We start from the raw sequence: 25,335 nt of genomic DNA on the forward strand, positions 1-25,335 counted from the left end.
GATCTATCAATTTACAATTTGCTATTTAGCAGACGCTTTTAGCCAAAGCGACTTACAATAAGTGCATCAAAAAAATCTATCACAGGAAGATGAATTTTTAGTGGTACCTGGCCTGGCAAATCTGGAGTCTCTGATGAGTGGTGAGGTCATACAGATGGATGGCTGAGTCGGAGCCTCCAGTTACTGCTTGCTCACCGAAAGGAGAGATGGAAAGAGAAAGGGTCTGTCTCTGTATCACTTCATCTCCCCCTCCACCTATACCTGACTCTTTCACCTCCCATACAGTCTCTCCTCCCCACAAATACCAGCAGCGCACTCTACCACTAGCATCTGAGATATGAGAGAGAGAAAGAGAGAGAGAGAGAGAGACAGAAAAAAAGAAAGAGAGAGTAGTCTTATTAACATAAACAAAAAAAGAAGTAAACAAGTCAGGCTTAATATCTTCCTAAGCAAAGGTCAGTTGGCCCCTTTCATTGTGGTATAGAGTGGTTTGAAAATCTAGTGTGCAAAGATTAGTGGAAAAGATCTCCTATATGTCATTTAATAATATGAAGGAAAGTGATTAGTTTTACATTTAAATCTACATTTATTCATTTAGGACATATTTATCCAAAGTGACTTCCAAGTGAGGCAAAAACGACCCAAATGAATTTGAGGTTTTTGAGAGAGTGCTTTGAGGGAGATAGTGTATCATCTTCAAAGATATGGCAGAGAGGCATGACATAGTTAATCTGGAATGTGCTAGAATACATTACAAGCATCACATCGGTTGTAAAAGGCATATTGTTTTGTCTGTTTCTTTTTCAGAATCCCAGCTGAGAACAGACAGGTTTTCACTCTCCAAAGTTTGTTCCCTAACATATGTTTGTAATAAACTCTTCTCGTCTAAGTCTCTGTTCTGACTGGTGCCTTCTCCAGTCTTTTCACATGAACCATGCTAAAGAAACAGAGTTCAAAGACCAGCATGCATTCTAATGAAGGAGACATCCCAACATTTCAGAATAACAAATAAACTATAAAAACGGAATCGTGGAATAACCAATTCTTGTTGTCATTGCTGTACACCTGGTGAGGTGACCAGACCCCACGGAGTTTGAAAGGCATGCTGTACTCACACGTGGCCAGCAAGAGGCTTTGTGACTGTGGGCTGAGGAAGAACCGTAGACAAGTTACAGGCAGCTTGGAAAGCACACTCATTCTATCTCTAAGAGTCTGAACCAATTCACCACTCTCTGGATTATACACCTAGGGGAGGGTGAAGGATTGTGGGGAGAGAGAGAGAGAGAGAGAGAGAGAGAGAGAGAGAGAAGGAAAGAGAGAGAAAGAGGGAGAGAGTTACAGATTCAGAGAGAATTGATCACATATTGAAAAATGTTGCATCAAATGCTAAGGAACTCCTCACCTACAAGATCACTGATTATCATAGTGTTTAGAGCAATGTTCCACGATTTCACACTAACCTTAATTGTTCCATCACTAAGACCAACGGCCAGAAGAGTCCCATCATCACTAAACTGACATGTCATGACCTCGCAGCCGCATTCCCTTCAGGATGGAAGTGATTCATTCCATGAGTTAGAAAGCATCATACACATACACATATGTAAAACACACACACACACTCGCAGAAAGATACTCACAGAATTGAATGTATCTGGAGATCTCCTTCGATTTTGGGTTGAGTGTGTGGGGCCCCGTCAGAGTGAGGTTCCTCTCTCAGAGTCTGCTCCCCCGTGTGATGTTCCTCATCGTTGAGCACATCTGTGTCTGAGCCACTGTAAGGCTCGTTTTCAGTCTCTCCTCCTGTGTCTGTATCTGCGTCTGACAAATCAAACACTTCCGAAAGACGGGCTTTAGGTTTAGCTTGCCGGGGGCTCTCAGCTACAGCCGCCGAAGGTGGAATCATATTCTCTGTTTTAAGTGGAGAAAAAAAAGAGAGAATACCGAACAATGAACGGTGTAGTTATCGTTATCCTCAGTTCTACTCATGTTCATCAGAGAGTAAAAACTGAACAGTTTGAGAAAACGTAATTAGGTTAGAAACTAACTCATGATAACAAACGTTATCTATTTAATAAACTTAAGCTGAACGGTGCACCAACGCAGTTTCCAACCGATTGGTTTACCAAATCCTGCAAAGTATATTTAAGTAAAGGGATCGGGCTGTTTCGTCATATAATCTAATTTTTCTGATGTGTGTTTTTTCTGATTTGAGATCTTACTTTCCTCAGACATATGGGTTTCAGGATGTTTTCTTGGAGAATTAATCCTATCTTGTCATTCATGAAGCCCAAACTTAAATTGCCTAGCAACCACAATCACAATACAGTGGATACGTGCACAGGCTCATCCTGATGTATGAAAAAGTTATATGATCTGATATAGTGTTTCAAAGTTTCTCAAATTTAAATGTGGGCTTTATTTAATAGCACTGATAAAAACCGTACACACAAGAAAACGTTCCAATCAAAGAACTTCAGGGACAAAAATTATGCTAACATAATAGGGAGTTTACGGTAGTGTTAGCTATGGGCTTCTGTCATTGGTGAAACGCAAACGGAGCCCAGAGGGAAACGGAAGTATTCAAAACATGAACTTCCTTGACAACGAATGTAGCGTCTACTGGTCAATAATGTTACGATGTTTAATTCGTTAATGATTATATATTGATTATTTAATTTGTTTTAGCATCCTGTAGAAACACTTGTTTCTCATGCTTTGATTTTACAGTGCTAGTAAAGCAGCCTGTTGGCAATGCGAGCGAATAAGCAAGAAATTAATCTGATTTAGATGAGCTACCATACACGGGCTATGCATGCTGACTAACATGAGCTGTTAATGGTGCGCCGAATGGGCGAGGTGCAAAACTCGTATTTTTTCTGCCATTTGCACCATGTTTTTGTACTGTGTTGTGCCGCTATTTTTTTCCTCTTGCATATTTACGGCGGATTCGCAGAGTTCTACTTTGGACTATACGGGCCACACACCAGTGACCCAGAATGATCCAAACCAAAATACATTCTCCTTTACAGAGGAACCAAAAACAACAGACACTACCGCAAATGGCCTTAAAACCACGGATACGATAGGGACAGTCACGCCGATTTCTGTCTCGGTAGCAACCACTGAATCAGCTATCACTTTCTCAACGACAGCTTCTGAATTGCCAACTGATGCCACCATTGAGACAGTTACAGTACCCAATGGTATCTCACCGTCGATTTAAGTGTTGTAAACTGTTGGTGACTTTAGGCGTCTTTTGTAACATGCCATTCATTTTTACAGATTGTGTCTGTGATATCACTCCGGAGTTTTGTGACATTGGTTGCTGCTGTGACATCGTGGACTGTGGCATCGTAGACTTGAGTTCTGTTTTCAGTGGCTGCGGGCCAGAAGCGAAGTAAGATTTACTGTTGTATAGAAAGTTTTACATATGGTATATGTGTGAGCTTTTCTCTTTTTTCTTAAGCGGAGATGTAAACGCATTGCCTCGGGTCGAGACTTAAATAATGTGGGTAATCTTGAGTTTGACACGTTTTAGTTATGCCAAACTACTTTTTCAGTACAAACCTTTGCTACATCAGTTGAGGAAACGTTGTCATTCCGTGAGGAAAGTCGTGATTGTTCTAATGCTGTCCATAGGTGGTTGTTTCATGTTTGTGTGAAACTATGTGTTCCAAGTCTTTGTATTGTTTGCCTCCAGGTCTGAAGTATGCATTGAGAGCTGGCTTATGTTCAGAGCCAATGTGGATCCTGACCTTATCACAGTCACAGATTCTCTGTTCTGTGTGCAGACCGTGGATGGTAAATTTCCACTCTAAATTGACCCGTCTCACAGCATGCTTTGCACAGCATGCATCTTTCTTTCTTTCTTTCTTTCTTGATAGACCTCTGTTCTTTGAGACATTGATAGCATGTCTGCATAATTGTTTCTTTTTCTTCCTTCTTTCTGGTATTGCAGAAAACACAACTGACCCACTGACTCTCCCATCCATCTCAGCACAGCAAACACCCTTGCACTCACCACACTTCTCAGTGCAGGAGCCTGACTCCTTTACCCATCACAGCCTGGACTTCTATAGGGTAAGGACATTTGAGTATTCCCATTCAGAGAGCAACAGGACCAAACTATGTATGAATACATGTACCGTGTTGATCAAACCACCTCATTATCACTAGTACCAGGTGCATGATTCCGTCTCCTCTATAGGTTTGTGTTGTATTGTTTTTTGTTTATTTTTCGGTGTGCTTAATATTTGCATTGCATAATTTGTATATTTTTTCCTGCCTCTGCAAGAAGATATGTTGACAGAATCATTGATTTAAGACAATGTAACTGATTATATGTAACTGTTGCAGGTTGATGATATCATTCTGACATATTACAATAGCACGTCTATATTGAGCATGCTCAGACAGCCGTCACCAGGGGTAGCTTCTTCTTCTTGCCTTGACCGAAATTATGCAAGTAAGTCATAGATTCAAGCTTCAAAACAGGATTTTCTCCATAATGTTGGTTGGGAATACTGCTGTTGTTTTCTTGTGCAAGGCACTTAACCAGTTATTCCAGCGGAGTATTCCAGTTGTTGATAAATACTGTCATATTCTGTTTGTTTTTTTGTTTGTTTGTTTGTTTGTTTGTTTTTCTAACTTTCTGTTGGTCTTATCCTTTCTCAGAGTTCTTACGCACTGAATCTGTTTCTTGCTCCCGTACCGTGAGTGTTCAGTCATGCCTGAGTGATGCCAGACTGAATGCTCACTCCTACTTTACTGACCTCAGCTTGCTCAGAGTGAGTGGGTCACTCCGCAGCACAGCCCAGCACGGCTGTTTTAAGCTGTAGTCATGTCAGATAAGACCCACTCAATTCATATCTATCTATCTATCTATCTATCTATCTATCTATCTATCTATCTATCTATCTATCTATCTATCTATCTATCTATCTATCTATCATTTATATAAGCTTCAAACAAAACACCAAAACCAAAACACTTGGACTTTTACCTGCACTCTTTATTGATTTTTATCATGAGAAATGGACTGTATTGTATAACTAATGTAGTGTATTTGTTTGCAAGTGTGTTTTCAGTGTTCATAATACAGACTGAAAACAAGCTTTTAGCTCTGTTACTTTTAAGCCTCTTTTACTCTAATGTTACTTTTAGAGGATGTGAAGCTGAAATATTACATTTTGTGTATCATTTTCACTGTTTTGACTCTGACTTTTCAATATTGCAGATTCCGAGCCCCCCCAAACTGGATATGACAGACTTGCTGGTAATACAGAGGAGAAATAATATAAACACAGTTATAGTACTGTTAATGTGCTTGTTACGGTTAACTGTTCTGAACAAAGCACAACTCCCACTGAAAAATAATGCTCTTCTTGTCTGCATTAGATCCCAGTTAAACCACTCTCTGACTGGCCTAAGCCTAGCCTGTTGAATGGCTCCTGTCTGAATGTGGTGTCAGAGGTGAGGAGAGAAAATTTCTGATCAGCAAATACTTTTTGTCAGTGTGTTGGTTTTGTAAGGTGTAACAGAAGTCTTTTTGAAGTCTTTTTCTCTTACCATATTCTCCACACACAGGTGGAGTATGTGATTGAGTTCACAGGTCAAGGAGAGATTACTACAGTGATACTGAATGTTGTTCAGACTGACACAAGCATTGACACGCAGCTGTTGCAAAAACACTCTGTCCGCTTCCAGGTATGCTTCTAAAATGAACCTAGCAGTATGTTTCAGTGTCTCTTTACATTTACAGAAACACTAACAATAAAATGGTGAAGATACCTAGCAAAGACTGTTTACAGTAATGCTTCAGTAATGCAACCCCTTGCTTTTCATGGTCGGTTTGCATTTATGAATGTTTGGTCTGCATGTGTTACAGCTGGCCACACCCTCACCTACACCTGCTCCTTCTCCATTGGCTGAATTGAAAGTTGGAACACCTCTGAGTGGCTTGTTTGATGAAGAAGCTCAAACTGTATCCTTCCCTTAAGATATGTCAGATCAACATAAAAATCAGTTTATATTCTTAGTAACTATGTTCCTGTTTTGAAAAGACAGTCCGATTTCATCATTAGCAAGCTTTTTTTTATTACACTTAAACTCAGTGTAATTCTTAGAGATATCTAATGTGACATCTGTTAAATTACCAGGACAGTAGGTCAGGACTTGCTGTGTTTTAATTTGCCAGTACTGGTGTGTCTAGTGTGTTCTCTAACCCTGCAAAAGATGACGGTGCTAGCTGTTCCTCCAGGAGGAGAGTGTCTTGCTGATTACCTCATACGTGCCCCCATCCTCTTCCCAAACAATGTTATGACTGGTTGCACCTTCAGGTAAAACTACAACAACCATCATGCCCCAGTTTTTTTCTGGAGATCTTATGTTATGCTCTCCATGTTTAGAGTAAATTAAAAATACAAAGATACATGTTCAGCTTTGATAAATTTGTTTAAAAATGTATGATAGCTCCTCAACATCTGCACAGATAAGAAACACCGTAACAGGTTTACATTGTTTTAAATTAAATGCAGTAGGCTTGTGACTTTAGTTAGTATTCTTTGTAATGAGTGCACTTTTCTCTCATTTTTGACACTATATACCAGCTCCGTCTCCCAAAACTGTTCCTCTCTGAGATCTGAACTCTACAGAATCCTCAGAGGAGCTACGACCCCTGACATGGTGGCCATGACCTCAAGGTCAGAGCTAGATTGGAGTAGGGTCATCACTGAAGATTGTCCCAGCCTGCCAGCAGTGAGTGATTTCATTGATCTCCTTCAGTATTCTCTGTATCGAAGTCTGCGACCCAGATCCTGTGGCTTTGTACTCAGTCCAAACATGTGAATGTTCTGCTAATCTGCTGCCAGGGGTGAGAAAAGCACAAGTTGAAGTACCGTTACTAAAAAAATGTACTCTAAGTAGAGTTAAAGTATCACTCCTGAAAAATGCTCAAGTAAGAGTAAGATATTTAACTCTATTTAGAGTACTTTTTTTTAGCAAGAGTACTTCTGCTTTTACTTTTTCCACCCCTGTCTGCTGCTACTTGACCTCCTGGACAGAAAAATACACAATTTCCTGGACTCTTGGTTCATTAGAATAATGCATATGCATTATGTATCTCTGCTCCTTTTTTCCTTCTCTCTCCTTCCTTTATCTTAGGATGACCTGTGTGAGGCTGGTTGTCTCCTGCCTCTCTCTCTCTCTGTGCGGATTCTCTGGGCTCAGAGAGGGTTACTGGCTTTCCCTCAGAATTACATCCTGGGTGCAAAGTATGTCTTCAGCTGCCAGAGAGTGAAGGTGCGGCTAATCACAACTTTACAAACGCAACCCAGTTTAACTCGCACCACAGGAAACAAAGGAAAATCAATACAACTTTAAACTTTTCACATATGATTTTTCCCACAGTAGTCTGGATGAGAAAGGCACAGGACTGTGAACATCCAGTTTACTAGATAATATTATGGTTTGTTTTGTAAAATGTTAATGAGTGCATAGTAATCCAAAATGTGATAAACAGCTTCTATTTTAGGATTATGTATTTTAAGATTTCAAATAGCGATGCCCTCTCTCTCTCTCTGTCAGTGAAAACTGCAGCCAGTATTTTAACAATTCAAGTGAAAAGTTTTTAGGTAAAGATCTTTTAGGTAAAGGACTCTTTCATGTCCTCTTGCTTGCAGTCATCTGTTCCTTTTTTCTGTTCTTCAGTGTCCCCTGATGTCTCCTGTAGCTGTCACTACTGAGGTGGTTTTCTCTGATGCCACAGTTTATCCAGAGGCCCCCAGGGGTGAGCCACAACCTGACTGGAAGTTTCCATTTTCATTTTTCACACGTGGGGCAGGAGAGCAAGATGGACATGAGTAATGGTGATGAACTTTAAGCTTGTGTGTCAGCCTTCGATTTTTGACTTCATTTTCATCCCCGTCTGGACTCATTAGCACGGAGAGAGATATCATTGCATTGGCAATCAATGTCACACTTGAAAAGGTCTCGACAAATGTAGTCAGTGATTGGGCAAATATAGCCTGTGAGCTGATGCAGGCCATCAATGCTGCAAATTATTTGTTTTTAATATTTACATTCAGTTTTTCTGTAAAAATACATACTCTGCATTATTAGGAAATGCCGTATTTGTTAAGGAATCTCGCTATAAGTAAAAATGAAGAATCAGTCTTGTACCTGATTACATACCGACTACATAAATTAGCAACAGTGAATTGCTTTAATGACCTTGAACTGTCCTTTTGATGTACTCTGTAGTCTTACACTGAGTATGATTTTATAGGATTCATTTGTATCTTCCAAGACACTAAGGCTGTAAACAAAGTCATGAATTCATTTATTATTTTTTTTGTTGTGAAGCTTTGTAAAATACATACATTTTTTTTTAAAAATATACATAATTCTACAGTTTTTCTTTCACTGAGGTAATGGTATGTTCCTAAGGTGCTGTATACAGTCTTTCTCCATTAGCTTATTTTGAGACAAAACATCGACATCTTGGTTTTGTTCTACATCCGTCCCTCTGGCTGCGTTTCTGCTCCTATGTCTTGACCTGCGCACATAATTCAGGAGATGAACAATGGCAGCTGGGGTCATTCCTGGCAGTCGGGTAGCTGCTCCAAGCTGGAAATTTAATAGGAAACACAAAATGAGAAAATTCAGTTATTCACCAGATTAAGATAAAATCTAAAATGCTGTGTAGCACCGTGTCCAGTGTAATACAAACCATCAGATAACTCAAGTAGTTCATAACGAAGTTTTCAAAGATGTGCATAAAGTTCTCAAAAATATGCCATTTTCTTGTCTTTTTCCACACAGTACTCAGGAACGACACTATAATAAAATATCTCATCATACAGTGTATTATAAACTCATATGAACAAGTATATACACGGCATGTTTGTTACATACCGTACTGGGTCGCACTCGGTCCAGTATCTCTCGGACTTCCTGTGAAAGGGACACTGGCAAGGAGAAGTAGTCAATGTCCTGGGGCAAAGAGAGACTTTCCTCCTCTTGTATTCTGTTCATCTCTCTTTTCTGCTTCTCACAGTGGGGCCGGTACACAGCTGCAAAAGAGTGTTTTTATCACATTGTTTCCAAACAGACATGGAAGCTGAAAAAAAACTCAGAACACAGAATAAACCTGATGTTTAAGGATGCATATATAAGTGTTTAGGAATCTCAGGAACATCTTTCTAATGGCACTGGGAACAACATTTTAACATGTTCATGCTCTTTCTCCAATTACCCTCAATTTTGAGCCTCTGGGAGAACTCCACGTATTGTGAAAGGACTTCTGGGAAGGCAGAGGCAAGCATCTCAAAAGACACATCTTTATACTGCAACACCTCCTCTCCACTTTAAGAAACAGAGGAAAACACAGCAGGGTCCATTATTAACCCCCAGTACCCTGATAATATTTACTACACAAAGAGTGACCCATAAAACATCAAACTGTTTTAGTACGTGAGAACTGTTACGAAGGACCATTAAAAAAAAACAAATCGGTTGTACAACACATTTAAAGAAGCTCAGCTGTGTCATTCTGAGGACTGACCTAACAGGGGAGCTCTTGCTCTCACTCATATGGAAGTGTCCAAGCCTATCCCTCCAGCGAGCTGAAGACATGGAGATAGACTGCAGCACAGAGAGAGCCTCATTCAGGTTCTCCCTTACTCGAACCACCTCTGAGTATCGCCGTGGAGACACACAACCAATCTCCTCAAACCCTATCAAAGGGGTTACAAGAATGAGGAGACCACTTTACACAGCCAGATAGATCTATTTGTCTAGACTTTTCCTAAACACTGAGACAATGTCACTTTAAAAAGCACAAGAACTACAATTAGATTGTATCAGCTTAACCTTGACTGACCTGTCATAGTACTTTTACATGAATAGTTAATTAAAATAATTAATAAAAAGGTGTGATTGCTCTGTTTTTAACATATGTTTTTCATTTCTCATATTTAAAACCTCATCCTTCCAAACCATACCTTTCAGCGTCAGACGGAGGTCTGCGTTGTCAGGTCTCAGAGAGGTTCTAAACTCAGCCCGACTCGTGAACATACGGTACGGTTCTGTCACACCACGACTGACCAGATCATCAATCAAAACCCCAATGTAGCTCTGGGTACGAGAGAGGGAGAGAGGAGGGCGAGAGAGGGCAGTACGCCCTGCATTCACCCCTGCCCACAGACCCTAGAGACAGAACAGAGGTCAAAGTTTAATGCACAGGCCACCGTTACTCACACTTGTATCAGGGGGAAGCACTCAGATTCACCTTAGCAATCTATTTTGTCCGTACAGTTTTCTTGGTGGTTTATTTCTTTTTATCCGTTTAGTGAGATCGATCCCAATTGGAAGGGAATGTATCCATGTTCACTGTGATATTGGTGTAATATATTTCGATCCTCTACTGGTCCTGTTGGTGTTTACCTGTGCTGCAGCTTCCTCATAGCCTGTGGTACCATTGATCTGTCCAGCCAGGAAGAGTCCCTGAACAGTCTTAACCTGCAGCCACGGGAAAAGCTGCGTTGGACAGACAAAGTCATACTGCACCCCGTAACCTAGCCAACGGGGAGGAGGTTAAAAAGACATGTAAAAAACAGTCAGTGTAAGTCATTCTGACATTAAGCTACACAACAGATGTTAATATCATTTACCCAAAATCTTTAATAATGAGAAGTTCTGGCTGTTTCTAATTCACTCAAGCTTGAAATCCACTTGACTTATGGTAGATACTTAAAGTGTGGAAATTATGACTAGACTGGATTAAGAGCACCATGCTGTCTCTTCATCATTCTCTACTCTGTTCTAAAGGTCCTATAATGAGGACCCACAAGAGACCGGTTCTGAGGTGTAGAATACCTGGGGTCCGGATTTCAGCTCTGTGCAGGGCAGGGATTTCCCTGAGGAGACGGAGCTGCATCTCAGGGGGCATGGTCATAGAAAGACCTTGGGGATACAACAGATCTGAAGTTAAACCCTCTGGCTCTAGCCACACTTGGTGCTGTCGCCCTGGAAACCGTAACACCCTTGACTCTATGGACGGACAATATCTGAGAAAGAGAAAAACAGAACAAAGCATTTATAGTTTTTGTATACTCAGTTCAGTTTAGGTCCATCTGTGTGAATTTGTGAATGTGCTATACCTAGGTCCTTTGGTGTCCTGCTGGATGTGTGTGTTGAGGTGCAAACTCTCTTTCACCACTCTGTCTACTCCAGCTGTGGTGTGTGTCAGATAACAGGGCAGCTGTTCTTCAGGCTACAAAGTACAAAGTTAATTGCTTACAATCAGTGTTGGATTCTGAAAATACAATTTATGGTGCCTGTAAGGGTAACAGCCAGTAATTACATAATTAAAGCACATGCAGTGCTAAATGGAAAATTGAAACAAAAACAACTCCAACTTCATTAAATCAGTCTCAACCCAAAACACACACATGGCACACAGAACTCTTTGTAAACTAGAAAGATGATAGACTCTAACTCGTGTCAGTAATTTGAAAAACCATAAGCATGTCTTTAGCATTAGCAATCTTTACCTTGCAGTGTGTATGTGTGTTGATGAAACTAAACGGTGTAGGCTGTGGATCGGGCAAGTGCAGTTTTGCAAGGGTGAGGTCGACTGTTTCTTTTATGATGCGAGGAGGTGTACCGGTCCTAAGTCGGCCAACCTTTAGCCCAAGAACCTCTCTCAAACTGTGGGAGAGACCAGCGCAGGAAGGAGGATCACCCATCCTACCCCCTGGAGATGTGACTTGGCCCATGAACAGAGAGCCAGAAAGGAATGTGCCAGTGGTGAGAACAACAGATCTAGAGAGGATTTCTCCTCCTCCTTCAGCTATGAGTGTATGAGAGAGAGAGAGAGAGAGAGAGAGAGAGAGAGAGAGAGAGAGAGAGATAGCGCAAACAATTATTTCCAGGTATTATTCCAGTTATTTCCTAGTCATTCCAAATGAATACATCCAGTATTGTATAGTGAATGAGTGTAAGGATATGTAAGTGATGAAACCCTGTGCAACGTGTGTGCGTACGATTGTGCATCTTCCTTACCCATGCGTACTCCTGTAACACTGTGTTTTCCTGGCTGTTCTGGGTCAGCTGCAGACATCAGCAGATCTTCCACAGATCCCTCTACAACTGTCAGTCTGGGCATGGACAATAACTCAGACTGTGGGAAAGAAATTCACTTGCACAACACTGAAAAATGCAGATAAATATATATATTTATATCCCTCTATCTTTCTATCTAAGGTTATTTAACTTTTCAAAGAAACATCTGTTTCCTGGCTATGTGTCCATGTTTATTGTACAATGATTCAGTCACGGCTGCGGATGACGCAAGCGCTCAGTATCTCTGTGTTCCCTATATGGATTGGACATTTGTTTGTTTACGTTACTTGAATAAATTCACGGTAGCGGCAGCGGTCCAGCTGGGCCCTGGGGCCCCACACCGCAGGTCCTTTACTGCGGTTGAGGATGGAGAAGTGAACTCCAGCAAAGTCTCCAGCCCTGCCCATCAGCCCATCTAGAGCATCCACCTCTCTCACCAGATGGCCTTTACCTACGCCTCCCAAAGATGGATTACAGGACAGCGCACCTTCAAGGGGCAGGATGAGGGAGTATGGAGAAATGGGAAGAGAAAGAACTGGTTGGACAGGATGACACCCGTCACAAGAATAGTGCCTTTGTGTTGAAACGTCCCCCTTTTACTCCAGTGGCCCATGACATTCCAACTCACCAATGGTCTGTATTTTTTGGGTGATGAGTAGAGTCTCTGCACCCACTCTGGTTGCTGCGGCAGCTGCCTCGGTACCTGCATGGCCTCCACCAACCACAATGACATCATATTTTCGCTGGGTGAGTCCACTGGCAGCCCGGGAGGACGAGGGCAAGTAATGACGTCGAATAAGCAATCTCTGCGTCCACATGTGGGACAGCTACTGTTGTTGATAAAATGAACAGGATGGTGAACCTGAGGCTAAAAAGATAGTAAGATTTAAGTTGCGAGTGTCTATATTTATGATGATGAGTTATTATATTGCAAATAATAATTAATAACAAGTGAGATTTATGCAATTAGCAGGAACAATAACCATCACAAAACAGCCTGAACTTTTATTCTGACAAATACAGAAATCTTCAACATCCTTTTCAGTCACTTTCCTTGAATTTCCGTGTCCCTTCCAACATAGCTATAAAGTACCAAAGATATTCTGGCATTCATGGAGAGTCACTCGTTTAGGACTACTCAAGCATGAGTGTCTAAATAGTGTCTCAGTGGCGATTAATCACAGATTAGCCATGCAGTTAAAGTATGGTAAGGTTGCTGACTGATGTTTTTTATGTTTTCATACGTTTTGTATACCTTTAGTCGATCTCTTCAACGCATTCTCTCTATACCACGAGTGACATTACTAAACGGCTGCAGCTCTGTGCAGAACACTGGGCGCCGCCATGGCTTACCAAACACAATCGTAGTGTGATGTGTATACGCGCCCTAAGAAATTCTCACACTCAAATTACTCAGATATTTGAACTAAACCCTGAATCACCTGAATGTTCATCTGCGCTGAAAAAATCTGACGATTCATTCTTAATTCTGTTATTCAGTTTTAAATACAAAATGCACATTTGTATTAAGTTGACTTTTATTTTAGACAGGCAGTGAATTAATTTGTAAGCCAAGAGAGGTATATCAAATATCTTTTCATCGCTCCTATGCCAAATACATTTAAGATGTTATTACAATATGTTGTTTCCACTAAGAATAATTCCCCTGTTGTCCCAACGACGCGTGTGCACGTCCTTGGTCGACCGCTGGTGCTCAAACACGCGCGCTCGTACACGCCCCCAATAGCCACCAGCACAAGCTTTCATTCACTCGCGCGCGGGTCTACTGACGGTTACCCAGTAAGGTGGTGGCCGACAGCAGGTTTTCTCCCTGAAACCTGAAGATTTCACGCAGAGATAGAGTTTGACACCTACTGCCGCAGTAAGTTGGATCCGGAGCGTTAGTGTATCTATGAGTTTTATTCTAACCTTTGTTAACATGCATGAAATCCCTACACTTGTATGTGTACGCAGAAAGACCAAATGGTCTTGATTATGTACTACATACACATACAGTACGCGACTTGCAGCTAGCCGGGTACTGTTTGCAGTTAGCTAGCTTGCTAACTAAGCCACTGTCCTACGTTCGTATAACTTAAGTACAGCACTCGTCTGCTGAAAAGCTAAGTGCATTGCACAGTTTTGATAATTCTCTTGTATGAACTGATGGCATCGAACGTTACTATGTTCCAACGTTAACTGAAGCTATAATTTGTGCAGTTATCAAGCTTTGGTAAGTCAACTGAGGCTGGAAGAAGATATAAAGCATTTTGGGTCATCTTAAATTTTGTGGAGATTTCCAACTCGGCCATGCTGAAACCACAGCAGCTCAGCTCCGCAGGGCGAAAAACCTCCAATGGGACACCTGGGTCTGCAAATGTGTCTTCCACGATCAGCACCAGCAGTAGGACAACGGTTGGGAGGTGAGTGATGGGGGTAGTCTGTCCTCAGGAAAGGTCGGGGATAACCTTATGTCGGGAGGGCCTACCGGTGAAAGCTTCGGACGTAAGTGGGCGTGCCACTTATAGATTCTAATGCAGTATCCTATTGAAATGATTTACTTTTGATTGATATGTGGCCCACCCAATCTTTTGTTTGGAATAAAGATATTTGGAGAACTGCGGCAAATCAGTGAATCGATAAGGCAAGGCCGAAAGTTTGACTGAATGTGATTTTGGCAAATGGATGTCAAGAATCTTTTGACTGATAGCACACTTAACCGATCATTGTTTTGCCGAGAATGTTTATTCGCTAGTAACATTACGTCTAATATTAATTAACACTTTGTTGCTAACACTTAGACGTTGCTTAACATCAAAGTTACAGAAAATATTTACCCGCTGAAAAGCAGCTGATAAACTAAGACCCGTGTACACTAAAGCCTGTCGTTTAAATTGTGTTTTGGCCCGTAAACAAAGAGTCATTAACTGACTACTTTGTAGTTAACATCACACAACGTTAAAAAACGGCAGTCTACCGCAGTGTGTCAGAAAATGGCACTTGCAAGCTATTGTTGTTGAGTTCATGAGGCATACAACAAATGTTGAAATGCGGTTATGACAGACTTAAAGTTAGTTCGAATCTTTCAGATATGTTTGTCTGTAAAATAGCAATAGATTGTTTACATTTATTTTAGTTGATTGTTTGCAAGGAATTTTGATTTTTGAAAGTTTTGTGTCGCTGTATACTATATTTACACGAGCTTTAATCAGCTTTCTGATTGATTGTAGGTATTCATATACTTGAATACTGTGGAAATTTTGAATAACTGACATCATAGCTGATGTCTGGTTGCAGCAATGATTATTGCTCCCAACATGTTATCTCTGACCTTCCTATCTCTCTTCCACAGGAGTCGGTCTGTGAAGCTTCCTTTTCATGCATCTCCTGTGAGTAAATCTTTGCGGTTATCTAAATTTGTTCCCTCTGAAGTACCACGTTTCACAGCGTTTACCATTCCTTTCGCAACAAACAGTGAGCCTTGTGATCCATAGCGAGTATCTCAAAAATCCACTTCCACCCTGGCTCGTCTTTATTGCAGTCCGTCACTGTGTTGTAAGAGGTCATCTGTGGCTGACCTCTGTCACTGATTGTTTTTCTGGTGTCATTTGTCTGACAGGTATTTGAAGGAGTCTATAATAATGCCCGGATGCTCCACTTCCTCACAGCAGTTGTGGTATGTGAAAGTGCAGTGTTTGTTTTGCTGTGGTTTAAGTTTGTTGTTTAGCGTGCTGCCATTGCATACCTGCAGAAGTCAGAATTTACAGTTGTGCTAGTTGGATACAGATAGTTGAGATATAATTGCGCTGAGAAGTTTAATTTTTGGTAGTTTCAGAAATGCAACTGATATATGTTTGACTCTAAATGTGTATATTTGATGTGCTTGTCTTGTCCCTTCGTGCAGTCTAGCTCTCTCTTTTGCTTTCATAGGGTTCTACTTGTGATATCAGAGTGAAGAATGGTAGTGCATATGAGGGCATCTTTAAGACACTCAGTTCACGGGTAGGTCTTCCACACCACCAGTACTATAAAGAGCTACAGTAGCTCTTTGTTTTTGAGTCACAGACTCAATAACCCTTTTGTAAAATAGATTCTTTATTTCTAAGGAGTCTATTCTTTCTGAAATTGAAAGTTTTCTCATATGTCTTGCACTTATGTTAGTCAGTCTCCATTTCACACACACATTCTCTCTCCCTCTCTCACCCCCTCTTTCATTAAAGACAGTTCAATTTTAGTCTGTATGCCCATAGACATGTTTCTGCCAGGCTGTGCTCAGTTCTTTGTTTGCGTGTTTGTGTACGCAGTGTGAGTTGGCGGTGGATGCAGTACACAGGCGTAGTGACGAAGAGGGGTCTTCAGCACCTCCCAGGAGAGAAGAAATCACAGAAACTATGATATTCAGCCCCACTGACCTCGTCACTATGACTTGCAGAGATGTAGACCTCAACTATGCCACCAGAGGTGAGGGAATCCTCAAAACTTCCACCAGTGAACAGCAAGCCTGGTCAGCCATAGTTGTATATGTCTCCTGAACAGTGGAGTTCAACAAACAGCATGTTCTGTGATGCTAGAAATCTTTAAAAAGAAGAAAGATTGGATGTGCTGTTTCTTAGTTCTTACTTTTTTTTTTTGCCTTTCTCTTTCTCTCTCATACACAGTGCTGCTCGAAAGTATGTGAACCCCTTGAGCAATTTAGAGTTTTCTATTGTTTTACCATGCTTTTCTTATTTAATCAGCACCAGTCTTTTTTATATGAAATAGCAGGTTTATGTTTATCAATTCCATATGCTTGTTTAGAGGGAATCGTGCGAGTAGTCAAAAAACTAAATAAAAAAGGAATTAGTGTAGGTGCAAAAGTAAGTGAACCCCAAACTGCATTTGTTAATTCAAGTATACAATAGAATCAGGTGGGACATAACTGGGTGCTTAATTAAACAGACCAATCAAATGAGAGATCTTTAGGAAACAGTTTGGGCAGCACTGATTGAAACAGAGAAGAAACCAGGTCAGTTTAGTCTTACCAAAGCGTACTCATACAGGTGAGCCATGCCGAGAGGAAAGGAGATCTCAGAGGACGTCAGGAAGAAGGTAGTGGGAGCACATCAGTCTGGGGAAAGCTATAAAATCGTCTCCAAAAGATTTTAGCTCCATCCGTCCACTGTGAGGCAAATAATCTACAAATGGAGAGCATTCAATATGACTGTAACTCGGCCTAGAACTGGACACCCTTATAAAATATCCCCAAGAAACATAATAAATCAGGTAAAAGCCAACCCAAACATAACATCTAGAGATTTCAGACCTCTCTTGCTGCATCTGGGATACATGTGCATGCTTCAACAATCAGAAGAAAATTGAATAGACATGACGTTCATTGGAGGGTTGCAAGGAAGAAGCCTCTGCTCTCATAGAAGAACCCAGCTGCCCGACTCAGCTTTGCCAGAGGGCACCTGGACAAACCTGAAACCTTCTGGAAGTCCGTTCTCTGGACAGATGAACTGAACTGTTTGGTCACAATCAAAACCGCCACGTGTGGCGAAAAGCCAACCCTGCATACCACCAAAAGACCCTTCTCCCAGCGGTGAAGTACAGTTGTGGGAGTGTGAAGCTCTGGGGCTGCTTTTCTTCCTCGGGACCTGGACGACTTCACATAATCAAGGGAACCATGAATTCTTAGGCCTATCAAGAAATTCTTGAACGGAACGTGATGCCATCAATCGTGGAGTGGAAGCTGGGCCGAAAACGGGTCGTGCAACAAGATAATGACTGCATTGGCCAAGTCAGAGTCCGGACCTGAATCCCATAGAAATACTGTGGCTGGACCTGAAGCAGGCAGTTCATGCCAGATGCCCCTCCAGCCTCACTCAACTGGCTGAGTTCTGCAAGGAGGAGTGGGCAAAAATCCCCCAAAGCAGATACAAGATACTGATTAGTCGCTGTAGAAGGTGTTTGATTGAAGTAATTGCTGCTAAAGGAGGTGCCACAAGCCATTGACTGAAGGGGTTCACATATTTTTGCACAAATGAAATCTGAGTTTTTGTTAAATCAACCGCTTTTGTTAAATAGCCGATGAAAATATATCTTTTTTTTTGGTTGTTATTGTCCATTATTTGGAATGTCTGTATTACTAATTGGAGGTTAGATGTACATTTAATAAGATTATTTAACATTTTTTTGCAAAAATAATGCCCATATCTGTAGGGTTCACAAACTTTCAAGCAGCACTGTGATGTGTGTGGTTTTATTTTGTACTAATTCATTTTATTTATTTTTTTCTCAGATTCTTTCACGGACACAGCAATCAGTTCAGCTCGAACGAATGGAGAACACAAAGAGAAGGTTCTGCAGAGGTGGGATGGAGGAGACAGCAACGGAGAGAGCTATGACCTGGAGACAGACACGGTGAGTTTTATACTCACACATACACACAAGTAACAGGCACAGTGATTTGTCTTTTGTCACGACAGATCTGCAGTTGCATAAACAAAGTTACATCCGTCATTTTCACGGGCTAACAATGTGTGTCTCTCAGTCAAACGGCTGGGATCCGAATGAGATGTTCCGCTTTAATGAAGAGACTTACGGCGTCAAGTCCACCTACGACTCCAGCCTGTCTATGTATACGTAAGTCCATCGTCTAAGGCAGCATTTAAACATTCTACCATAAATGAACCTGTAACCGTGTATTTGTCCCCTCTGTCTCTCCTGTGACACTCCGTAGCATATCTCCCCATTCCCCTACGTTTCTTTTTTCTCATTTTTCTCACATTTCATTCATAAATGTGTGGGTTTTTTTGTTTGTTTGTCTCCCCCCCCCCCCCACCCTCAAACCAGGGTTCCTCTTGAGCGCGATGGCTCAGAGGGATACAGACAGCGTGAGGCACGAGCCACTCGTCTGGCCAGTGAGATTGAGTCCAGTCCACAGTACCGCCACAGGGTGGCGCTGGAGAACGATGAGGGGAAAAGTGAAGAGGAGAAATACAGCGCGGTGGCACGGGACAGAGAAGGAGGAGAGAGGGAGAGGGGGAGAGAAAGCCCTCGAGAGAGGGAGAAAGAACGGGGAAGAGACAGCCCCAGTAGTGGAAACAGGTGAATGGAAAGACAAAGTGAAATGGAAACATTTCATATGTTTATCACACTTTATTCTCAAGGAAAAGACTGTTTGTCATGTGTCTGTGTGTGTGTGTGTGTGAATATGTATATATACAGTCTCTGGTCTGAACATTTTCCTGGTGTTTTCCTGATTCATTCTTCTGTCTTTTCTTAGGGAGGGTAAATACATTCCACTGCCTCAGAGAGCTAGAGAAATGGGCATGTCTGGTAGCAGCACAAGAGACCGAGGAGAAAGAGAGAGAGGGAATCGCATCGGGGGAAATTACATCCCAAATCGCTCCACTCCGCCTAGCTCTTCTCCCCGCCCTCCGTTACCTCCAGCTGGGTCTCAGGCATCACCTTTGTCTGAGAGCAGTAGCCCTCAGTCCAGCAGGGGGCGCTATTCGCCGAACACTCCCTCCTCAAGATCCGGCGAACCTCTTCCCGCTGGGTCTCCCAGCAGTCCTACCACCTCACACACACCAGCCCACTCTTCAGTCCCACACTCCCACTCTCTACCTCATTCTCTGTCTGATGCAGCGAGGCCTGTCAACGGGGGTGAGCTGGTTTTGGGGTTTTTTTGTAATTGCATTATTGTATTTTTATTGTAATTGTGTATTTGTGTACCAGTGTGTTGCTTGACTATACTGACTGTATATGAAATTATGTGATTTGAGTTGAACTGCTAATTTATTTTCATGGGCTCTTTGTTGATTTTTGTTTAATGAATTGTATCATTTTAAAATGTATGTGTATGTATCTTTTTTATATATATATATATATATATATATGCATATATATTAATCCTTAAAATATTGTGTGCCTATCAGTGTCATCCAGAACTTCTCCAAAAGCACAGAGACCCTTACAATCCAACAGAACAACCCGCATCTCCAATACGCACTCACAAACCTCTACCAGTAAGTGCAAGAGAGAACACTTTTAGTGTCCCCTTTCTTAACAGACTTGTGTGTGTGTGTGTGTGTGTGGAATTAGAGAACGTTCCAAAAGTGGAGAGTAAAGTGGTTGGAATATTTGAGGGGAAAAAATGGGCCACTTTCTAAACACACTATGTGCATTACTTGTCTTTCCTCTTTTTTTTTTTAGCTTCTCGTTCCCCAAAATCTGACATTCCAGCTCAGGATTCCACCCTCTCCAGCACCCCATATGTGAACACTACATCTGTCTCCATGTCAAAACCAAAGTCTTCTGGCCCTGCCCCTTTGTTTCCTGTGGATGGTGAGGGAAAGACATCTTGCATATATACACACTATACCTGTACAAAGCATTTTTAAATAACAGCTTATTAGCATAAAAACGTTCAGAATGGTAATGCAAAGAGCATAAAATAACAGTCCCTCAAGGTCTGTTTCTCGCCTTCCCTCTGTCTTTGTTTGTTGGCTCTCCTGAAGTGAATGAAATCCTCAGCTCAGCTGGTAAAGATAAAACAGTGGAGACTCCATCAAGCCCAGAGGAGGCCGTGAGTAGCAAAGGTGTGTTAATACATGTTTTTCTGGAGGCTCTTTTTGGTCAAACGCTCTTGCTGTCTTTATCAGAGCTAGTATTTGGCAACAAAACGTATTATTTTGTCTTTCATAGCTCCCTCTGTCCAGCAACGATCTCAAATTGAAGAGCTAAAGAAATTTGGAAAAGAATTCAGAGTAAGATATTTATTCATGTAACTTCTTTCTCTAATTATGAAAAAATATACACACGAGGGTCTCTGGAGTTTAGCTTTATCTGTTACAACCAATCAGCATTGTTTTCCAAGATAAAAGCAACTTTGTGTCATAGTTGATGAAGGATTATATTTCCTTAAACAATCATTGAATCTTGTTGCGGTTTTAAGCATTCTTTTTTTCTCTTCAGCTCCAGTCCAGTGCTGGCAGTCCCAGTTCTCCCAGCTCAACAATGGCAGCCACACCAGAGTCACCCAGTATCATGCAGACCAGTGCAGCAAAACCATCTACCACAAAAGTACCAAGTCCAGTCCCCGAGACCAAACCGAACTCTGTCCAGAGTCCCTCCACCCTCTCTCAAGTCCCAGCGTCACCTGCGGAAGAGCCTAAGAAAGAGAAAGAGAGCCCGCCTGCTAGCAATCCTCCTGCTTCAGATAGACAGTCACCATCCACACCCCAGCCTGCCAGGACGCCTAACACGCAGGACCCCAAACAGGAGACAAGAGTGGAGGGGGTGACAGAGTGAGTATATAAGAGGCCGGAGTGGACAGTGAGGTAAAATGAGTCGCGTTTGCACAGTAAACCTAAAACAGTAAGATATGACCAATTGAAGAAAAAAAAAAAAAACGGCGTTTTATTGCGCGAAAGATTTTGCTACGTAGGCACGTCTCACTAAGCACAATGCTGAAAGCGGTGACGTTGTGACAGTGGCTGAGTTTGTGACGTCAGCCATAGAGAATGTGAAATGAGTAGAGAGAGTGGACGACTTTCTCATTTAGTTCAGAAACTAGACTCGGAGAGATGGCCGCAGCACCAGCAATGCCTAAAGTCTGTAGCAAAGATGGGACCAAGAAAGAAATATGGAGATACTGTCGCTTAAAAAGTGGATGAAAAACACAAGCCCCTAAACACAGCAGCACCTCTGTGCAGGAGCTGTTGTAAAGTGTGTGTCGCAAAGTGAGCCGACGTGTCAAACTTGACCACAAATCTGTCGGACAAACGCCCCTGAGCCTTTCAGGGAGGTGTTGTATGCGCAACAGAAGTGAATAAATGTGCATGTGTGCATCAATGTGTGATTATTACACGTTGTAAACAATAGATTGTGCTGCAATTCCAATTAATAGATTATTGCCCGTTTGACTTGAGTGCCATTGCTTTATTTTTTTGTTTTATTCATTTTGTATGTTGTCTGTAAACATTGTCCAAGTTAGAAATAAGCACAATAATGGCATTTCCCCCATTTTTAAAGAAAAGGAGTTGAGTACCAAAATCCATGGCCTGGTATCGGTATTATGGAGTTTGGAGCGAGGCTAAATTGAAAGCTGTATTTGTAATGGAGGGTGGGCAGTCCAAAAATAAGGACAACTAGTGTGTAAAATTTGTAATTTAAGTGATTATAATGTCTCATTTTTGTCTTCTTTTAGGCAAGTGAAGAAATCCACTTTGAACCCCAACGCCAAAGAGTTCAACCCCAACAAACCCCCTCTGGCCATGGTGAACAAACACCCAGTGAAACACTCTGTCATGCAGTGGAGTATGTTTATAGGCAGAGATGTTGGTTTCTAACTGAAGTGCTCTCTGTTTCACTCTCCCAACAGTCCAAGCCCACGTCTGCCCCTACGCCCCCCCGGCCAACACCCCTGAGCTCCTCTATGGTCCTGCAACCAGGACAGGGTCCCATCTACACCCCTCCTTACCTGAGCTACGTCTCACAGATACATCCCGTACGGGTAAAACCCACACCAACCACACTCTCTCTCACACACACACACACACACACACAGACACACCCCTTTTAGCAGCACTCTTTACCTGAGCTGTGTCTCAAAGATATATTCTACACGAGTAAAAAGAAAAAAAATGCATGCTGACACACACACACACACACACACACACAGCTATAATCCCTCACCTTCACCTCAGCTATGTGTACTTAACACACTGGAGATAACACACAACACACTTAGGCGCACACACACATACGTATTAATATCCTGTCAGCTTTAACCTGTACCGTCTGTTTTATCAGCTGAATAATGAATCTCTCCCTGTCTCTCTCTCTCTCTCTCTCTCTCTCTCTCTCTCTCTCTCTCTCTCTCTCTCTCTCTCTCCTTGTCTCTCTCTCCCTCTCTAGGCCCCTCAGATATATCAGTATACTATGTCAACAGTGAGTCAGGGGAAATATCCCAGAGCTCCCAAAGGTATGATCCAACTCTGTACATTTGCACACCACTTAGTTTCACACATGCATCTTTTCATACGTTTTAATGAATTCAATTCATTCATTTTAACTGATTCCTGTTTAGATTTGGATGTGAAACTATTTTCATTTCTGTTTTGTGCGTGTGCGTGTGTGTGTGCGTGTGGTGGGGCGAGTAGGTTCAGTGGTGGGTCCTCGGTCAGACCACGGTTCATCAGCTCCACCCATGCTACAGGCGGCGGCCTCAGCAGCAGGAGCCTCACTCGTGGCCTCCCCCTTCCCTCAGTCGTACCTTCAGTACAACCCCCAGCAGTACAGCCAGCATCAGGTCATCCAGACCATGAGTCCCTATGGACAGGTAAACCTATACACGTGTACACACACACACGTGTGTACAAACACACACATGGAACCGAGTTGCATTGTAATTGCAGAAGGCAAATTTTAATTTCTCTATTTTCACACTCTTTCTCTCTCTCTCTCTCTCTCTCTCTCTCTCTCTCTCTCTCTCTCTGTCTTTTAGCCAATGCACCCTGTGTTGCAGGGTGGGCCACGCATGGTGAGTCAAGGAGGAGCTCATCCTCAGGCACTTGGTTCCCCTGCTGGTCCCCAGTTTCCTGCACAGACTGACGGCCCCCAGGGTCCACAGCAAGGACTGTACGGTGAGAAGAAATCATATACACACACACACACACACACACACACACACACACACTCCCTCTCACACAGATAGATATCCAGGCAAAATTTGATGCCTCATATGCACTCCTGCGTACACTCACAGACATACTGCAGTGTTAATGCAGTTACAGTCTTTTTGTGGTTATAGATGACGCTCTTCGTAAACAAGGCTGATTAATTGCTTTTAACTTTTTTTCTTTAAACTTTTTTTTTTTTTTTTAAATTTCTTTTAACTTTTTTCCCATCAGAATGTGATGTACTGTAGAGGTGAATCAAATTAGCCAGAACCATGATATATATTAGACTAGCATATAATAACATTATTCTGCTCTTAAGCACATGTTAATGACTTTTTCCCTTACAAATGACTTTTTTTCTGTCAAGTGGAGCTGACTCATCTGTTTGTATTTCAGACAATTTAGCAAAGCAAAGATTATTGTTTGAGCAACTGGAGAATTTTCATAATGTGTAGTTTGGGTAATAGCCCTGGGTCTATTGCCTGTACTGTGTGCAACTGGACTCTACTTATTTCTCTCTCTCTCTCTCTCCCTCTCTTTTAAGCTCAATCATTCTCTCACCACTCAGGGACTGTTCATCCTCCTCAGCCCTCCGGCACACCCACAGGCAGCCAACCTGCCCCACAACACGCAGCCCCCAGCCCTGGACAGGTGAGAACAAACAAACACACACACACCTCCTTAAGTACACCTTCAGTCTGTTTCATGCCAGCATGATCTTCAATTTTCTCTCTCTCTCTCTCGCTCTCAGCCGGCACAGTCCGGCCCTCAGCCGCAATCTCTGTACCACTCTGGCTCTCTGTCAGCGCCTACACCACCGAACCTGCCCCCTGGACATAGCTCTCCACAGGCCTCCTACCCCCTGCAGGGCTATAGCATACATGGCCATCAGGGCATCCCACATACATACCCCACCCTGAGCCAGCTTGCACAGGTATTCAAACCCACGCTGCTCAAATCCTTCAGAGAAAAGTCCCTCAGATTAGATTGTTCCATTATGTGTGGAGAAAACCTACCAATCTCGGCTCTTTCTCTCTCTCTCTCTCTCTCTCTCTCTCTCTCTCTCTCTCTCTCATAGGCTCATGTTCCTGGGCCGATGTCAGGCCCCCATCACTCCGGGACCCACGGGCCCCCACAGGTGGTGATGCTGCATGCTCCACCCCCCCAGGCTGGCCCTGGATCTGGCCCTCAGCACCCCCAGCATGGCCCACAGCAAGGCCCTCCACAACATTTTGCTTACATTGGACACCCACAGGGTATAAGAACATACACCTATACTCAGTGTTGAGCAGTAAATATATATACATACAGTAGAGCCACAGTCTGAGTAGGGGCGTGCATTTTAAATGCTCATTCAAACAGTGTGTGTTTTCCACAGCTGTGCAGGTGCAGGGACACCCACCACAACAAATTACATTCCATCCTCCCGGAAACTGAGCCCCCCCCCCCTCTCCCCTCCCCCCCCCCTCCCCCTCTCCTACGAAACTGGGACCCTCAAAAACTGCAACCCAACCATCCTGCGAGACTGACAGTTAGCCTT

The 25,335-nt window shown here is 42.4% G+C and overlaps 3 protein-coding genes across 3 annotated transcripts; 2 read left to right on the forward strand and 1 right to left on the reverse strand.

Moving 5' to 3' along the window:
- The first annotated feature begins 3,266 nt into the window (after window positions 1-3,266).
- LOC115812539 (tectonic-3-like) lies at window positions 3,267-7,866 on the forward strand. Its single transcript, XM_030775020.1, is given in 13 exon segments — window positions 3,267-3,424; window positions 3,704-3,804; window positions 3,962-4,083; window positions 4,360-4,468; window positions 4,678-4,790; window positions 5,240-5,278; window positions 5,401-5,475; window positions 5,590-5,709; window positions 5,891-5,986; window positions 6,238-6,341; window positions 6,612-6,759; window positions 7,165-7,302; window positions 7,711-7,866. Coding segments are annotated over 13 exon segments (1,479 nt in total).
- Window positions 7,867-8,421: 555 nt separating this feature from the next.
- mto1 (mitochondrial tRNA translation optimization 1) lies at window positions 8,422-13,468 on the reverse strand. Its single transcript, XM_030775021.1, has 13 exons — window positions 13,382-13,468; window positions 12,755-12,994; window positions 12,414-12,613; window positions 12,067-12,184; window positions 11,556-11,854; window positions 11,163-11,275; window positions 10,879-11,069; window positions 10,447-10,577; window positions 10,005-10,209; window positions 9,566-9,737; window positions 9,257-9,366; window positions 8,917-9,074; window positions 8,422-8,628 (listed from the first exon to the last, which is right to left on the reverse strand). The coding sequence occupies exons 2-13, from the start codon at window positions 12,942-12,944 to the stop codon at window positions 8,422-8,424; spliced, it is 2,094 nt and encodes a 697-aa protein (XP_030630881.1). The 5' UTR covers window positions 12,945-12,994; window positions 13,382-13,468.
- Window positions 13,469-14,399: 931 nt separating this feature from the next.
- LOC115812861 (ataxin-2-like protein) lies at window positions 14,400-25,232 on the forward strand. Its single transcript, XM_030775407.1, has 23 exons — window positions 14,400-14,549; window positions 15,479-15,515; window positions 15,746-15,802; window positions 16,057-16,128; window positions 16,431-16,587; window positions 18,407-18,528; window positions 18,659-18,750; window positions 18,961-19,215; window positions 19,394-19,776; window positions 20,049-20,138; window positions 20,326-20,457; window positions 20,631-20,711; window positions 20,818-20,879; window positions 21,088-21,419; window positions 22,322-22,391; window positions 22,496-22,627; window positions 23,032-23,098; window positions 23,277-23,455; window positions 23,621-23,759; window positions 24,340-24,446; window positions 24,547-24,729; window positions 24,874-25,051; window positions 25,174-25,232. Exons 1-23 carry the CDS (start codon window positions 14,437-14,439, stop codon window positions 25,230-25,232), a joined length of 3,099 nt encoding a protein of 1,032 aa, XP_030631267.1. The 5' UTR covers window positions 14,400-14,436.
- Window positions 25,233-25,335: the final 103 nt, after the last annotated feature.

Source organism: Chanos chanos, chromosome 5 (assembly GCF_902362185.1).
Source record: "Chanos chanos chromosome 5, fChaCha1.1, whole genome shotgun sequence".
Classification (NCBI taxonomy): domain Eukaryota; kingdom Metazoa; phylum Chordata; class Actinopteri; order Gonorynchiformes; family Chanidae; genus Chanos; species Chanos chanos.

Coding starts and splice junctions, on each gene's coding strand:
- mto1 (XM_030775021.1), bottom strand. CDS start 12,944: ATGTGGACGCAGAGATTGCTTATTCGACGTCATTACTTGCCCTCGTCC. Junction 9,738..10,004: donor CCTCCGTCTGACGCTGAAAG/GTATGGTTTGGA, acceptor CCCCTTTGATAG/GGTTTGAGGAGATTGGTTGT. Junction 9,075..9,256: donor CCAGAGGCTCAAAATTGAGG/GTAATTGGAGAA, acceptor ACTCTTTTGCAG/CTGTGTACCGGCCCCACTGT.
- LOC115812861 (XM_030775407.1), top strand. CDS start 14,437: ATGCTGAAACCACAGCAGCTCAGCTCCGCAGGGCGAAAAACCTCCAAT. Junction 23,099..23,276: donor ATATCCCAGAGCTCCCAAAG/GTATGATCCAAC, acceptor TGGGGCGAGTAG/GTTCAGTGGTGGGTCCTCGG. Junction 23,760..24,339: donor TCCACAGCAAGGACTGTACG/GTGAGAAGAAAT, acceptor CTCTCTTTTAAG/CTCAATCATTCTCTCACCAC.